This window comes from Empidonax traillii, unplaced genomic scaffold (genome assembly GCF_003031625.1).
Source record: "Empidonax traillii isolate 1590-97213 ecotype Southwest subspecies unplaced genomic scaffold, ASM303162v1 scaffold191:size1449129, whole genome shotgun sequence".
Taxonomy (NCBI): Eukaryota; Metazoa; Chordata; class Aves; order Passeriformes; family Tyrannidae; genus Empidonax; species Empidonax traillii.
Window position 1 is genome coordinate 353,955 of NW_020955384.1, and position 15,791 is coordinate 369,745.

The 15,791-nt window shown below is 49.3% G+C and overlaps 1 protein-coding gene across 2 annotated transcripts in view; it reads left to right on the forward strand.

The window, feature by feature from the left end:
* Positions 1 to 2,608: 2,608 nt before the first annotated feature.
* Positions 2,609 to 15,791, forward strand: part of RFX4 (regulatory factor X4) — a 96,142-nt gene continuing 82,959 nt past the window's right edge. For both annotated transcript variants that reach the window (XM_027886658.1, XM_027886659.1), the window contains exon 1: positions 2,609 to 3,017. In XM_027886658.1, coding sequence (XP_027742459.1) covers positions 2,975 to 3,017 — 43 coding nt within the window. In that variant the 5' untranslated portion in view covers positions 2,609 to 2,974. The remainder of the gene's footprint in view (positions 3,018 to 15,791) is intronic.

Here is a 15,791-nt window from a genome sequence, read left to right on the forward strand (position 1 = left end):
CAGCATTGACATATTCCACAAGAATGTGGAGACGGGAACTAACCTGGAAAGGCAGGGGGTAAACACATTGCAACAGTACCTCTGGTCTAACAAGAAGTGCTGCTGCCCAAACAGCAAACGTGGCAAAGAACAGCCCATGCCTCTAGATATCCAGGCTGTGCTAAATCCCACCCTTCTCATTACCCCGAGAAAGAACATATCCATGTGTTCACAAATCCCGTATTTTTATTTTGCTCGTCTCTGGAACGTCAGCAACACGGGAGCAGCTCTCCGAAGCTTTACACCAGTGAAGGCCGAATTTCCCCAAGCAGGTGTTCCATGCTCCCAGTAGCCAAGCCACTGCCTGCCGCTGCCCTCCTGCAGCGGGAGCGGACACCTCCCCGTTCCTGGGAGCGATGGAGAGTGCCCGCGGGCTCCTACCGGCCCAGGGCTGGGAGCCTCAGTCCCCGGGGCTGCCGAGGGCTGTGACCACCCCCTGGAAGCCATGCAGGCACCAGGTAACTCCCCGCGTACCGGCAGGGCCGGCAGCATCTCCGTTTTTAAAGCTAACGCTAGTTTCAAAACCCCTCCGAGACGAGCCTTGCTCAGAGACAAAAATATCCCTCACGTTTTCGTGGAACTTCTGCCTCCCCACATGGCCCGGGGTTCTCCCAGAAAGGACAGGCTGGCCCCGAGAGCCCCTCACCCATGGGCTTCCCTCGGGCTCCCCTCAGGGCTTGCACCATGCACGGTAAAGCTTGGGAGAGAGAAAAAGGGGCGGGGGGGGGGGGGAACATTAAAAGGTGGGGAAATGTCCCCGTTTTGGCGCTGGCAATCAAAAATATCCACACCCACACCGCAAGGCCCGCAGGGCGTTTAGCGGTGGGGCTTAGCGTGTCCCCCTCGCTGTGCGAGCGGGATGCCGGTCCCGATGCCGGCGGGTATGGGGGAGGCGAGGGGGTCAGGGCCCCGCGGGGGCGGCAGCAGGTGGCCGAGGAGCCCCGACGAGGCCGGGGCGGGGGGCGGTGGGGCCTGTCGGAAAAGACCGGAGCAGCAGCAGGAGCCGCGGGCCGCGCCGTCGAGGGGAGGCGGCGGCACACGGGTGGTGGAGAGAAGGGAGGGATTGAAATTCGCCGTCGAGAAAGCACAGAACCCTTTCTTTGGGTTGGAGGTGGTTTTTGGCAGGGAGGAGGGCAGAGGGAGGGGAAGAATCAGCCTCCCCGCGCCTCGCTCCCGCCTCGCCCGACAAGTGCCCTCGGCGGGCAAAGCGGGCCGGACACCCCGCCACCACCGCGAGGGCTTCTCCGCCGGCCCTGGACTCGCTTTTCGCAGTGTCTCTCCTGTGTTATTTTTACCGTCTTCCTCTCCGTGCACACTGGGCTCCCCGCGCCAAAACTCGGCCGGGGGGTGTGCACTGGCCGCCCCCGCTGCCCGCCTGGCCCGCAGGGGCCAAGGTGCCCCGCGGCTCCCCCGCCGCCGGCCCGCCTGTGGATGAGAAGGCACTGCGGAGCGCCAGGCTTCCCCTTTAACAACCTCGCCGCTTGTTTTGCTGTGTGGGGTTGGAGGTTTTGTTGTTTTTCCTTTTTTTTTTTTTTTCTCCCAAAGGGAGAGGGAAGGGGGGTAGTCTGGGTGTAGGGAGGGGAGAGGGGGAGAAGAGTGGAAAACGTTGGCTCTGTCCATGGTCAAAGTAATTCAGCTATAATCCCCCTTTCTCTTCCTCTCCTGGAGCTCTATTCATATTCTAATCACAGCTTTTCCTTCCCTAAACCAGCCACTTTTATCAGAGCCCTAGCTTTGCACTTTTACTTCCACTTCCAGCACATACAGCCGCATGCAGAATAAGCAACTTTCTCCAGCCTCTGTCCTGCCTACCTCTCCCCGCGCAATCCGCTAAACCGAAATGGGATCCTCGGAGTAAAACTGGGAGGCAACACCAGTTTGAAAACGCACCCGTTTGGTTCTTCATTTCTCTTGGCAGTCGGGATCACCCACCCCCCTGCTTTCCGCCGGGTCCCACGGAAAGCTCTCCGGGCCAGCCGCTCTCCGCTGCCAGACAAGCCGGTGGCGGGCAGCCCCCACCCCGTCTTGCCCTCGCTCCCAAAGGCCCGGGGGACGCATGGGAGTCCCTGCCGCAGGTCTGCAGTGCCAATATCACTCACTCGCCGAGATGCTGACTACTTCCCTCTCCCCTCACACCCCCCTTTCCTACCCACACACATCGCGCTTTTTTTTTTTTTTTTTTTTTTTTTTAATTCTACAATAAACTAAGCTTACAAGATATTTGGGAAGCTGTGCAGCTTCCAATGCCATGTGCCCGCTAAGGATCCCAACTCAGAGCCCACTGAGAGGAGGAGAATGGGGAGGAGGAGGGGAGCTCGGCCGCGCTACACGCACACTCGGCAGCCCCAAAGAGCACAACCCCAAACCTACTGCCCGTTTGAAGATCTAAGCCAATTTTGATCTCGGGCTGTAATGAGCCAAGGACCTTGGGTGGGGGCTGGGGGAGGGAAGGGAGGAGTGGAAAGACCGCTGGAACTTTAAATAAGAAAAACGTTTCTAATGCTCTAATAGAAGAGGGAAGTCGAAGTGTTGGGATTGCGTAGATCTAAGGCCCCCCTTTTTGGAGGAAAGCTTTTCTTATTCAAAACAGCATCACAATGGGCTTCACATTGAGCCTTGCCACATCCCCATCTGAGTAGCAGCCATTCATCAGGCTGGCTGGCCTATCAATGACATTTCTCCCATCAGGGCTTCTATAAAATGATGCTTTTTCCCATGAAACATCCGCAAACATTTTGACGGGTCTGGCTTTGCCCTGCTGGATTACGGAGTGTCCCTCTCTCCCGCTCTACACCCCCCCTCCCCAACTATCTGCCTTTGCCCTCCCTCCCCACCCCCTCACCGCCACACTGCTCCCTCTCCCCCGCGCATCTCTGAGATAGGGGCTCTCCACACCCCGGGACCTTGGGGCTCCCGTCCCGTCCATGGGAAGAGCATGCATTGCGGGTTGCTGGAGGAACCCGATATGGACTCCACAGGTAAGTCCCCCCCGCAAGCAGCGGGCTCCTCTCGCCCTTCAGGGAGGACTTTTCAACTTGACCGTGGCGGCGGGGGCAGCGCGGGCGGCAGCGGGGGGAGCCGCCCGCCGCACCGGCCTCGCAGGCAAATGAGCCCGGGCGTGTGCGGGGGAGCGGGGTGCGGGGGCCGCGGAGGGGGAGCTCTCGCTCCTGGGCTGGAGGAGCCCTGCGGTTCCACTTGCAGTTACGATGGAGCAGAGGGTGGGTTTTCCTTTTTTTTTTTTTTTTTTTTTTTTTTGGTTTGGTTTGGTTTGGTTTTTTGGATTTTTGGTTTTTCTTCTTCATAGGCTGCCGGCCGGCAAACTAGTTGCCCATCCTCTTCCAGTTTTAGACGCTCGCTTAGGTTTGAGCAGAGGCTTTCAGAGGGGAGACAAAACGAGGTTTATTAAGGAAGATGGTTGGTGGGCTAGGGCGAGCCCAGCACCGAGGTCGTCTTGTCCCGCGGGCAGAGCCGGGGCTGGGTCGATTTGGAGGGAAGGCAGTTTGGGGAAGGGCAGGGTGGGTCTCTCTCCCCCCACCCCCAAGCGATGCCCTGGCCGGTTCGGTAACCGGACGGGAGAAGGGCGGCTGGAGTCTCACCAGCGAGCGCGCCGCCAAAGGGGAGAAGCCCCGGCGGGAGGCGATGGGGACGGCCTTAGAGGAGAGGCCGCCGGCCCCGAGGGCCGCACTCCGCGCCCCGCCATCCGACGGCCGGCTCTGCCGCCCGGCCGGCCCGGCCCGGGGGCGGCGGCGGGGGACGTGGGGCTGCGGGCGCCGGCTCTGCCCGGGGCAGGGCCCAGGCCTAGGTCTATCCCTCGGCGGCTGTCAGCCGGCAGCCTCCCGAAAACGCGGGCCACGCTCTGCCGCTCCCTCCCGCCGCTCTGCCCGTGCTCCCGCGGTTTCCAGCGGCCGCAAAAGCTGCGCTCTGCCCGGGGCGCAGCCCCAGCGCTCCCGCGTGCAGCGGAGGGCGGGCGGCCGCCACGGTAACCTTTGAGTTTTTCATTTATTTTATTAGCACAGGAAAACACCCCTTCCTCCCTCCCTCCATCTCTGCCTGCATGCCTGCTCAGGCGTTTCCCAGGCGGACAGCTCGCACTTTAGGGACGGCCCCCGCTCTGCCCGCTCCTGATCTGCCCCGTCCCCTCCTGCAGCCGGTGCGCCGGCTATGACTGCCGTTCTGGGGGTGAGGTGGCCGGGGAAGAGGAGAGCTGAGCTGTCCCAGCTCCGCAGCGGGATCAGGTCCCCTCCGCCCTTCCCCGACGGCCTCGGTGGGCCGCGTTCTACCGCTCCTTCGGGGCCCCGCAGCTCCCTCTCGGCTCCTCCGGTGCTGCCGGCGCGGTGCCGGTGCAGCTGGTGAAGGTGGGAACGGGGCAAGGGGCGACTGGGCAGGGCAGCCCCGGCCTCGGAACCGCTTCGCTCCCTGCCATCACGAACACGTCAAGGGCTCTCCCATCTCTCCCTTCCAAAGCGGCCCGATGGGCGTTTTGTATGATTTTAATACTGATTTTTTTTAAAAAGGGAAAAAAGAGAGAAAGGGAGGGCGAGTTACCCGACCCGGTTCGACTGCTCCTGCAGCAGTCCCGGCGCGGGGCGCTCGACGCACTGGGTGGGCTCGACCCCTCTTTGGCCACCGGCGACATCGGCCGGGGTTTGGGCCGCATTTACCGGGGGGGCCCCCGGTACTGTAAAAACTCTGGCGGGCTGTTCCGGGGAGAAAGTGCTCGGCGGTGAAGGAATCGTTGTGTTCGGGTCAGAGCGTGTGCATGAGTCAATAGGGTGTTAGAGAAAGTTGCCCTCCTGTCCGGCGGCACTGCCGAGGCGGAGTTAAGGGAACGGGCGGCAACATCTCGTTGTCGAGTGGAATGGGTTTTTAAGGAAAGAAAAATATCAAACCTAACAAAAAAAAAAAAAAAAAAAAAAAAAAAAAAAAAAAAAAAAAAAAAAAAAAAAAAAAAAAAAAAAAAAAAAAAAAAAAAAAAAAAAAAAAAAAAAAAAAAAAAAAAAAAAAAAAAAAAAAAAAAAAAAAAAAAAAGAAAAAGAAAAAGAAACCCCCTCGTTTTCTATTCCTCCTTTAAGAATTGTCCATCCTCCGGTTAGCCTCCCTACTATTCGTTCTTTTATTTCAGTACAGTTATAATAAATGGCAGCATGATTGATTAAGATAATATTAATCAAAAAACACTTAAGTCTTGCTAAACAGATGGCAAGAAAAGTGGAGCTTTGCAGTTGTCTCATTCAGACACCTTAACCTCCCTTTCAGAGGACTTAATCCAATTAGCTTTTCTCCTGAGTTTCAGTTGTTATGTAAAGATCCTTTTGCGTTGTGGAGAAATATGGCTTCATTGAAAAAAATCAGTCATGTTTTAATTTATCCTCAACAGTTTTTCCCTAAACCAGAGGGATAAAAAAAAAAAAAAAAAAAAAAAAAAAAAAAAAAAAAAAAAAAAAAAAAAAAAAAAAAAAAAAAAAAAAAAAACCACCAAACACCAAAACCAAAAAACACCGACAATTCGAATTTTAAAGTAGGGGAATGGTTTCGTTCCTTCACCTTCCCCCAGCAGTGCCGTGTGCTTCCATCGAGTTTTGCTCCCGTTCCCCTAACCTTTAGAGTCACCTATTGGGGCTGACACCAAGGCCGAAGGGATTTCTGGCCGCCCGGGGTCCCGGGGAGCCCCCAGCCCATCTCGAGGGCCGGATAGAGGCAGCGCTCCCGCAGCAGCGCCCGGCCCCGACGGCCCGGCCTGGGCACGGTGCGGCGGCGCTGACGAGGAGCTGCCCTCGGAGCTCTCCCGCTGCCCTCGGGCCCGGCCCGTGGCCGGGGAGTGGGACATCCATCCGGGAGGGCCACACGCCCTTCTCGCTGGGTTTGAGGTATCTTCCTCTCGCCTTTTTGCCGCTGCCTTTAACCGCGTCAGGCTCCCTCTCGCCCCTGGGGTGAGTTTCTCGGGCTCGTACCTGCCCCCAGCCAGGCCGGGAGCCGTCGAGCCGCCGGGGGAAGTGTGCAACCCCCTCTGGGGCTACCCCGCCCCTCCGCTGTGGGGCACAAAGGACTCATCCCGGGAGGGCCGTGTCTGGCTTTTGGGGCTTGCTCCGCCTGCCCTGCGCTCGGCTCGGCTCTCACCCCGCAGCCCCGTCGGCAGTTCGACCCCTCCGCGCCCGGAGCCTGACGGGGGACCTGGGACCGCCGCACCAGGACCCCATCCCCGCCCCCGGCAGAGCTCACCGGCGGGCTGGGTGCTGGGGACCAGCGCCCAAGGGCGCCCCGAGGGGCGGCTGGGCCGGGGGAAGGAGGCTTTGCGGGCTACTCTGAGGTCAATCGCGGGTTTCCACAGCCGCAGCCCCCCCTAGTGACATCGGCACGGTGAGCGCGGGGCGCTGCCGGCGGGGCAGAGCCCTGGCCCCGGTGCCCGGCCCCCCCGCGCTGACCCAAGGGAGCTCTCCCACGCAGGACGCCCTACCGGGCTCTCGAGGGCGTCGCCCGGTCGGGAGCGGCGTGCGGGGCCGCGGGGCGGTGTGGGTTTCCGGGGGGCTACCAACCTCCCTCCCCCGCGGCATCCCCGGGACTGCACCCGCTCAGGGAGCGGGAAAAGAAGGAAAGAGAGGCGTGTTCTTGGAGCGCAACTTTTCTGCACAACTCAATAAATATCCCTCGTTATTTCAGTGCTGGAGCCAGGCAAAACCTCCACTGGTTTCCAGGCGCTAGATGGATGAGGTCCTTGGGACGTGAAGCTGAGACTTAGGAGCTGATCCAAAGCCCATTAAACTGAGCAGAAAGCTTTTCAGTGCTGTCAAGGACATTGGGATTAGGCCCTTAAAGCAGTTTGTTTGAACCACGAAAAGCTGGTTCCACCGCCTGGGTTGAAAACTTTGTGGCAGTGGCCAGATTTCAGTCTGTCTTCTTATCAAAATAGACAGGTGTTGCAGCAGTGGTGGGTGACCTTTGCTACGAGCCTGCCGTTTGAAAGGATCTAGCATATAAGCACTGATTGAAGGGAATTAATGGCTTTCATATCCTGCTTCAATTAATTAAATTACCAGTACTGGTAATAAGTACTTGAATGCTACTTGGGAAGGGAGCTGTGACATTTCAGAATGTATGTGTGATGCTGAATCATGGAATCTTATTTTCCGATTTGTTTAATCCAAACGAATGGTTGATTTTGCTTCTGAAAAATGTTTGCCTTGCTTATTGCAACATAGTAAAGAGGAAACTTGCTATTGGCTTTTCCCCTCCTTACTTTCCTGGAGTACTTTCCATACTTAAACAAAAAAGTGACTTATTTTTATTCCATTAAGTAAAAAAATGTCCTTTACTGTTCTAGAATTTGTGTTTATAAAAGCTCTTACCTGCTGTGCAGTTAAGATGATCCAATGATTCTTTTGAATCCTAAATTTAATATGATATAAAGATGCAAAAGAAATACCACTGGTTCTTTATGTAGTTGAACCTGAGTATTTGCCCTGTGTTATTTTGTATCTTATAAGATTTCACACATGAAAGAAATGGAGCAGGAAAAAAAATTAAGCCAATATAAAGTGTTTTCTTTCCTGTTGGCTGTGGAGATCCTGCAGGCAACATTTGCACTGAAGGGCCTGATCCTTGGCAGCTCCCTTTGCCTTCAGCAGCAGCAGAACTGGGATCTAAATACAAGTCCCATCACTGGATCAGGTATTCATTCCTGAGAGGGTTTTATTAACTCTGTAAAATCTGTAGGAATTTTTTTAGAGGTTTGTAATTTGGTCAAAATTTCCTTGAACTAAGAAGTTTATCTTCTAAGTCTGACTCAGAGAAAAGAACGATTTTATTAGATTTATTTGCCTGCTAATGAATTGATTCTAAAATCCTTAGGGAGGGGGTATTGTGATACTTTTCACTGCGCTGCAATCTGTTATTTACCTGCAGTAGAGAAATGGTCTTTAAAAGGATGGAGAGAAAAAAGAACTAAAACAAGCGTTTGCATAAGAATAGCCAGAGAACTGTAGGAAACTATTTCATTTGTTTAAGTTGCAGTTTACGGTTTATAGTCCTCAAGATTTTATTGGAGTTAAACCCTCATTACAGAAGGGACTCTGGATTCAGAGAGATGAAACTTTTGGGTTTGAGACTGTAAAGAAACCCATAGACTCAGTTGGTCTATAGTCTATTGCACCTTTACTGTAGTAAACATATACTGAGCAAAAGATCTTTTTGAAATTAGAAGAGACTATTTTGTGCTAAGATACTTGTGATGCTGCTAGAGCTGTCCCACAGAAAGTCAGTGAAACAGTGTTCTGCTTCCATCACGATTGTTGGCTTGTTTGCTTTTAGAAAATAAGTCTGGTTTTCGGCCACCGATGCATTGAGTGTGCAGGCAAGGACGAAGGTTAGTATAGCTGTGAAATCTGCAGCATCTCCAAATGTAAACACCTTTGTCTTCTTCCATCTTAATTTGCAACTGGTTTGCAAGTTAGGACAGCTTAAAGGAAGTGCATCCCCTGGGATATTATTTCCATACATAGGATTTCACTGTAGCAAATTAAGGGTCAAATCATGGGATCGCTGAAATCTGCGTGGTGACGAAATGATAGTACCTCTTCAGATCAAGACTTTTGAAGAGGTGGCCTTAAATACAGCTGGGGCTTGACTGTTCATAACAATGCCTTGAGTGTAGTGGTGGGCTGTCATGTAACTAATACAAATATAAGGTCAGTCCTTTGGGGATGCTTGATGTGACACTGGAGTCCAAATAATTAGCTCACAATTCTGTGAGCACCGAGGTTTGTGAATTTTCTAAGTTCACCCACTTGCCTCTTTCCCTGCATCTGGGCTGGATTTTCTATTTGTTTCATTGTGTCTGAAAATGAATACTCGGTACGATCCAACCCTGCTGGAGCCCAACATCCCGGCAGCCGGGGGATTTGATTGCTAACATACTAGTTAGGAAGATGGATAGCATAAAGGATATTTGATGGCTGAACGATTCCATAGATAACAAGTGTAGGAAGGAGGAGTATATGGCAATGATTAAGGCAGGGGAGGCCTGCATAGGTTTTTTAATATGTCTGTACTGCAGGCATGTTTACACACATCTTTTAGGTGCTACAGAATTATATGTATGTGCCAAAGAGTTTCTGTGAGCTTTTAGAACTGTGGTGCAATTTGCTGTTAGAGATGGGTCCTGCTCCTGCAATGGCTTCACAAGGGAAACACCTGTTGAAGTCCATGTGTGTGCCTGAGAGGCAGCAGGTGCTCAGGGTTAGCACATATTGCTCCCTCCCCACAGCTGGAATGTGGAACAACTTAATTGTAGCTATTGTACATAAATAACTAGCAGCACTATCCTGTCTTCATTTACATTTATTTTCTCTCAGGAGATTAGCAGCAAGAACAGTTTGTTAGATATAAAACACTAGCCAGTCTTAGAAACTGGGCATTAAGTCAGTGCCAGAGTCTTTCTTGCTTGTTGCAAGAGCTGTGGCTTCATTCTCTGTATATAAATAAGTGTTGGGTTAAATACTTTTGCCCATTCTTCCCTTTCTGATAAACTTGAAATCAGGAAAAAGTGGAGAGGGTTAAATATAACTTTAGCTCTCCCTGCATCCAGTAAAAGAAAGCTCATTTGCAGCTCAAATTGCCTCAAGACCGAAAAGCAGGACTCGGCGCTGCCTTGTTTCTTTCTCTTCAGCTACAGTTTAGTTTTTTGTTTTGTTTTATTTTATTGGTAATAGAACTTAATTTTTCTGAGATGAAAATTGTTATAGGAACCGAGGAGTTCACTCACACCTATGAATGATGTGTTCACAATTAATTAGCATCTTATCCTGAGCATTTCTGTGCAGGATACCAAATATTATCGTAATGGCAAACAATATATCTTAGATAGCTGACACATTCTCTGAATGAGTGATTCCCTGAACCTTACAGCCCTGGGGATTAGAGGCATTCATTTCAGAGCAGTAGGCTGGGGACATATGCTGGGATTTCATCAGTTTTCTGGACTTGCTGTAGTCAGATGCTGTGATCATGGGTCCTACAAACTTTGTGCTGAAGCTTTGAGTGCTCATGAACCCCATGGCAGGGATTCAAACACTTAGAAACACAAAATTCTCTTCTCTAGGAGCTTTGATTTGCGTGCTGAGATCATATCTAGAAAAAAAAAGAAAGGATATTTGCCTAGAATTAAGAACTGCAAGGTTTGAGTGTTAGAAATTACTGGCTTTTTAAAAAAAAAGAGTAGAGTGTCTAGAAATAGAACTACTTGTCTCTCACCTTCTCTTCCTTCTCTTTTTAACTTTCACTCCTTAGAATTATAATCTCAGACTCTCCTGGTTCCTTCAATGCAGCCATTTTTACTGGTTTGGCTACTTAGGGCAAAACTTACAGATGCTTGTATTAAGTTAGGTAAAATTCATTATATGAAAAATGTCTTATCTGCAAATATAAGTTTGCAAATGAGATCTCCAAGTCAACAAAACAGACACGAGCTTTCTGTTCTTGTATAGATCTGTAAATTCGGATCTCGTAGCTCATGCTACACTTGTAAAACAATAAAATACCAGAAATGGAGTGACAAACAAAATTAAAACTAGCAGAAAAGGCAAAAAGTAGAGGTAAATACAGATAACGCTGAATGTTAGAAGAGGTAACATATTATCCTGCCCCCAAACATTTTATTTGCTAAACTATTTCCGAAGTGTTTAAACTACCTCAGCTACAGCTGGAGGGTGATCCCGATTCACTAGTCAGATCTTGTGAGTGGTCATTCAGTGCTGGGAGGAACCACCTGTGTCCCACAGGTAGTTCCCCCACGGTGATAGCAATGCATACCTGATTGAAAAAATGCCACAGAACATCCTTTTTTACAACCAACGACACTTTAACGCAGGTGCAATCTGTTGCAAAGGACCAAAAGTTCCTGTGTGTCAGAGGAAAAGCAAGAAAGGCTGTATCTTTTCCTAATATTCTCAGATCTTGCAGAAATAGACCATTTGTTTATTAAAATCATGGATGGTTGGTTGTAGGAAGTAGGCAAAATCCTATCCTTCAAAGGGGAAAAAAATTCTCAACAACCTGGCTTGTGTAGTTCCCGCTCTCATCTGACATTCATTTTAACTATCAGCATGTGTCAGGATGTCCTAATTAAGCAAATGAGTATTTAATGCTGCTAACTAGCAGCTACCCTCCTCCTGACTGTTGCTATCTCTGCTGCTCTGAGGAAAGTAAAATCCTTACTGTTTCTTTATCCCTTCAAAAAACTTAAGTGACACGGGGAAGTAAAAGTTCCTGGCTGGTTCTTAAGGTAGCGGTGGCTTGATGAACCCTTTAAAAAAACGTGGTGCAAAAAAATATGGGAGCAGAGTCCTGCTCCATGAGCGCCCTGTGTCAGGGTACAGCAGTACCATGCTGTTCTGTGATGAGAGCTGCCTGCTCCTGCCATGGGCATTCCTGGGTGCACGGGCTCATGTTGCAGCTGGAGGGAATGGGTTTCCATGCAGAGACTCACTCATCTCCCAGTACGTCCCTCCATCTCTGTCAGACTGGGCCAAGCAGCGGGCCAGAGATTTGCTGGCTAACACTGTTGGCACCTCGGGGGCAGCAGGAGAGGAGCTGCACCCGGTGCTGTGTGTGAGACAGAGATCCCATCGGGGAAGAGGTGGTGCAAGAGCCAGACTGGGAGTTCTCGTCACAACAGGTCTGCAATGTGTGCCTTGTGTAAGTAAGTAAAAGGCTGCTTCTTTTGGGTCTCTTGGGGGTCAAGGGTAGAATCGGCTATGCTTTAGTCATCAAGGAAAATTTGGCCTTAGGAGAGGCAGAGTGCAAATGACACATTTGCTAAACAGTGTGTTGTGTTTGCACGCCAGCCTGTGTCCTAGATGGGCCTATCGGGTGCTCACTGTGTGACACCGTAACGTTCTAACTCAGAGGAGGAGTGAGAAAGAGACCTCTGAGATCCGTGGCAGACCAAGGTAGCTGCCAGGTGAAATTCACTCCGTGCTTTTTGTGGGCTGAGAGCAGGGATTGCTCTCAGAAGGGCGCTCTGCTCCTCTGTAAACTGTGCCCTGTTCTTCCTTTCTCCCAAACAGTGGCAATAACACATCCTGCTGGTTGGACTGACTGGCTAGCACAGGTTTCCCAAAGTTTCTCTCTCCTAAATGTAGAGTCACAGGGACAGTACTGGCGCAGGGGCCCCTCTAATGCAAACACTTTTTAAAATGAGTTGTGGTAGGGGTAGCAAATGGCCTCCATTGTAACAAGGTGGGGAGAAGCGGGGAGGACTGCATTTACAGAGCAGTTTAATCACATGGATGGAGCAGTGTGTTCACCTCTCCTCCTTGCTGGGTCATTTCCACTTTGAGCTCTGCAAACAAACCGTCTATTGAGCAGTTAGTATTCAGTCCTGAATATTCAATACTAGACTCTTGTTTTAGTGATTCTTGGGCAAAAAAAGAAGGAGGAAAGAAGACTTCTCTTTTTTCTCATGTTCCCTCCCTGAGTTTGCTTTGCACATTGTTCAGGGGAGACTGGAGACTTCTCAGAAAAGCCAGGCTCCTAGTTTTAAAAGCACTGGTCTACTTTCATAGTACTTTCTAAGGGGAGGGAAGGCACAGTGTGGAAGGGACTAAATTCATACAAGGTATCCAAATCTGTAAGTCTAGACACTTTGGGACCTAGCAAAGACATTTTGTCAACCACACTTAGACTATGAAATTAATAGCATGAAGTGTTTGTTCTGTATACACAGAATAGTTCAAAGAGGTACCAGTTTTTGTAGGGGTATGTTATGGAGATTTATTAATGTCTCCTCTGCTAGTTTTGGTAGGCAGATATTCTCTGGATGGAGCCTGAGCGCTAAAAGAAGCAGTGTTCATTTGTTTCTGTCTGCTGTGCCATATTTGCCCACAAAATCATTGTGAATGATGTGATGGCTGCATCCTTTGACAGTAGTGAGCAACAGCTAGACTTGGAATTGATATCCATAAAGTGAGGAAAGGTGGCCACCATTTGAGCAAATGTAGTGTCTCCTTCCTTTGATTCACATTCTTTTTTGGTCAAATGATTTTCTGTCTCTTACTGCTATGATTATGTTCTGACACTTGAGTTTTCTTTATACATATGTGTCTATCTTCTTATGGTTTTTCAGTCTACCTTACTGGATGCTGTTTCTGGTGAGAAATATTTACTGTAGCCCCATTCCTTCAGAAGCTGACATCTTTTCTCCCAATTTAAAAAAAAAAAAAAAAATCTCCTCTCTTTGGTTACTTTATTTTCTCCTAACCTTTATTTCTGACCATGCTCTTTTCTTTCTCATTCATTCTTTTGTTTCCTTTCCTTCTCTTTTTCATCTCCTTTCCAACAACCAGCCTTCTCCCTCTCCTCTTGCCTCCCTGAGCCTCACAACCAGGGTTTTGTGTATCCTCCACCTATATCTCCCATCTTGTCATTTTGTCATCTTTGTGGGCCTGTCTTACTGATGTACTGCTGCCTCTGTGCCAAATTGGCCTGTCTGCTGGATTTGTCAGCTCCCGAGGCAGAGGGAAATGTTTCATGGGTACTTGATGCAAATTCTTTTTCTTGTTGAGTCACTGCCTTCCTGTTCAGCCAAATGACTCCAGCCTTGTGCACTGGTGAAGAAGAGCTGATTTAAGGACTTGAGGACTTTATGTCTTCTCATACACACTGATGAACTGAGGGACCATGGTAGCAGGTGGGAATGTTTAACCCAAAAGCTAATGACCAGAGACTGCTGCAGGGCGTGAGCATGAGAGACGTTGTTGTGCAAGGTACCCAGAAATTAAGGCCCTGTGAGCTCTCTTGTAGGTCTCACATTAATTCTGTAGCATAAGAAGTTAATGGAATCTGGGGCACACAGGCCATCAAGAGACGCTGAGATTTTTTTCTGGGAAAGAATAGGTCTGGCAATGATCAAGAGGCATGTTTGCATTTCCTTGGAAGGAAACATTGCAGCTAAATCAGAGGCAGTGATAGCATTTGCACTGATTCGTGTAGCAGACCCTGGAGGACTGGGGAGCTGTAACACAACATGTTGTGGAAGCATGAGGGTACATTTTGCTGTGTGCAGAGTTGGTGCTTGGAAGGCACGTGATGTGTGTGATGATCTTACTGATGAAAAGATTGGCTGTATGTTGCACAGTAAGTTAAAGTTCAGCTCTGCAGAGCTGAATTGGTCAGATACTGGTGTCACTAGCCTAAATGATCCCACGGGAACTTGAGGAAATGTCACTGCACTGAAATCAGACCAAGTGAGGTTTGCTTTGCCGTTAAAGGAGTAATGGCCTTGATGAAGCAAAAACCAAGTGGCCATTTACTGGTCTGGTGAAATTTACTTTTCAAAATCCAACAATAGATAGCATCTGTGTGTGACTGGGAGAGGAAAAGGGCTACTCCCTAATTCACATGCATGTTGAGTTGGAAATGCAATAGCAATATGTTCTGTGATTCCAGAGAGGGGAACAGGTAGAACTTCACAAGTCTTGTCTGATGCATGCTTTGAGGCTGCCCAAAACACCAGAATCAATGTGCAAAGGCATCTTGTATTCCAGGGCTTTGAGGGTGCTTGATCTACATTTGGGGTGCAGTTTCTTAATAAGGAGAATTGTTGATAGAGTACTTAAATGAAAGGATCATATTTAGAAGAACTTCTGCACAGTGCAAAGGGTAAGAAGAATGCAACACCTCATAAATTCCAGTTTTCCTGCTGAAATATTCTGGAGAAGTTAAATTATCAACTGTGGTGCTTTTTGTTATCCGTTTAAACATGGCATGCCAATTTTAGATACTTTATCGAATAGTTTAGTAGAAAATCAGTACTAGGAGCAAAGAAAGACCTGGCTAAATAAAAAAAAAAAAAAAAAGGGAGCTCTCTCACATTCAAGAGACTCATTCTTTGCATTCTTATGATATCAAGACAAATCTTCACAATGCTTTACCACAATCACAAGTCAAAGAAAAAGAACAAAAACATTCCTGCCAACATCCAGTAAGTGCCCTGGACCAATGTCCGTTAACCCTGAAATAGTTCCAATAGAATTGTATGCCAAGAAATAAGAACAAAAGAAAGGACTGAAACAAGAGTGCCTGACATTTTGCCCTGCTGGAAATGAAATAAAAAGTTAGATTAGCAAACAAAACACCAAGGTATCTGGCAGCTTGTCAGGGAAGCGGCTCTGCCATCTGCACCAAGGCCATGTGTCACTGTCATCCCTGAGGAGAAGGTCTCTTGGAAGAACAGAAGATGGCTATCCAGGACCGAGGAGGACACTGGCATGATTTCCTGTAGAGCTCGAAGAAGTTCCTGACAGCTCACACACACTGACTGAAGGGAATGTGCCTGGCTGGCCGATAGCACTGAATGACACAGTGAGGAGCAAAACCAGGCTCTGTATGGCAGGTCCTCCTCGATGGTCAGAGAGGAGCTGGTTTGTGAAACAGGAGTGTCTATGTGCTGAAGCAATCAGAGGGAACAGCGGTTGGATGATGGCCTTGATATGGTCTCACAAACCTTTCGTTTGGCAGTGGAGAGGAGGGAGATTTTGATTACATCACCTATGAAAACATACATCTTAGAAAATTCCTCTGTGTGTGATTGGCTGAACCAAATAGCTTGTTCTGCTTGATTTTGGTTTATGGGGGGTTTAATGCCCTCAATGGGAACCAGTGGCTGCCAAGCCCTGTCGTGTTACAGGTGCACAGTTGTTCATAACATTGTGTGGACGGTAAGCTACAAGATCTTGTTCAGGTCTTGCTTTTACAAGCAA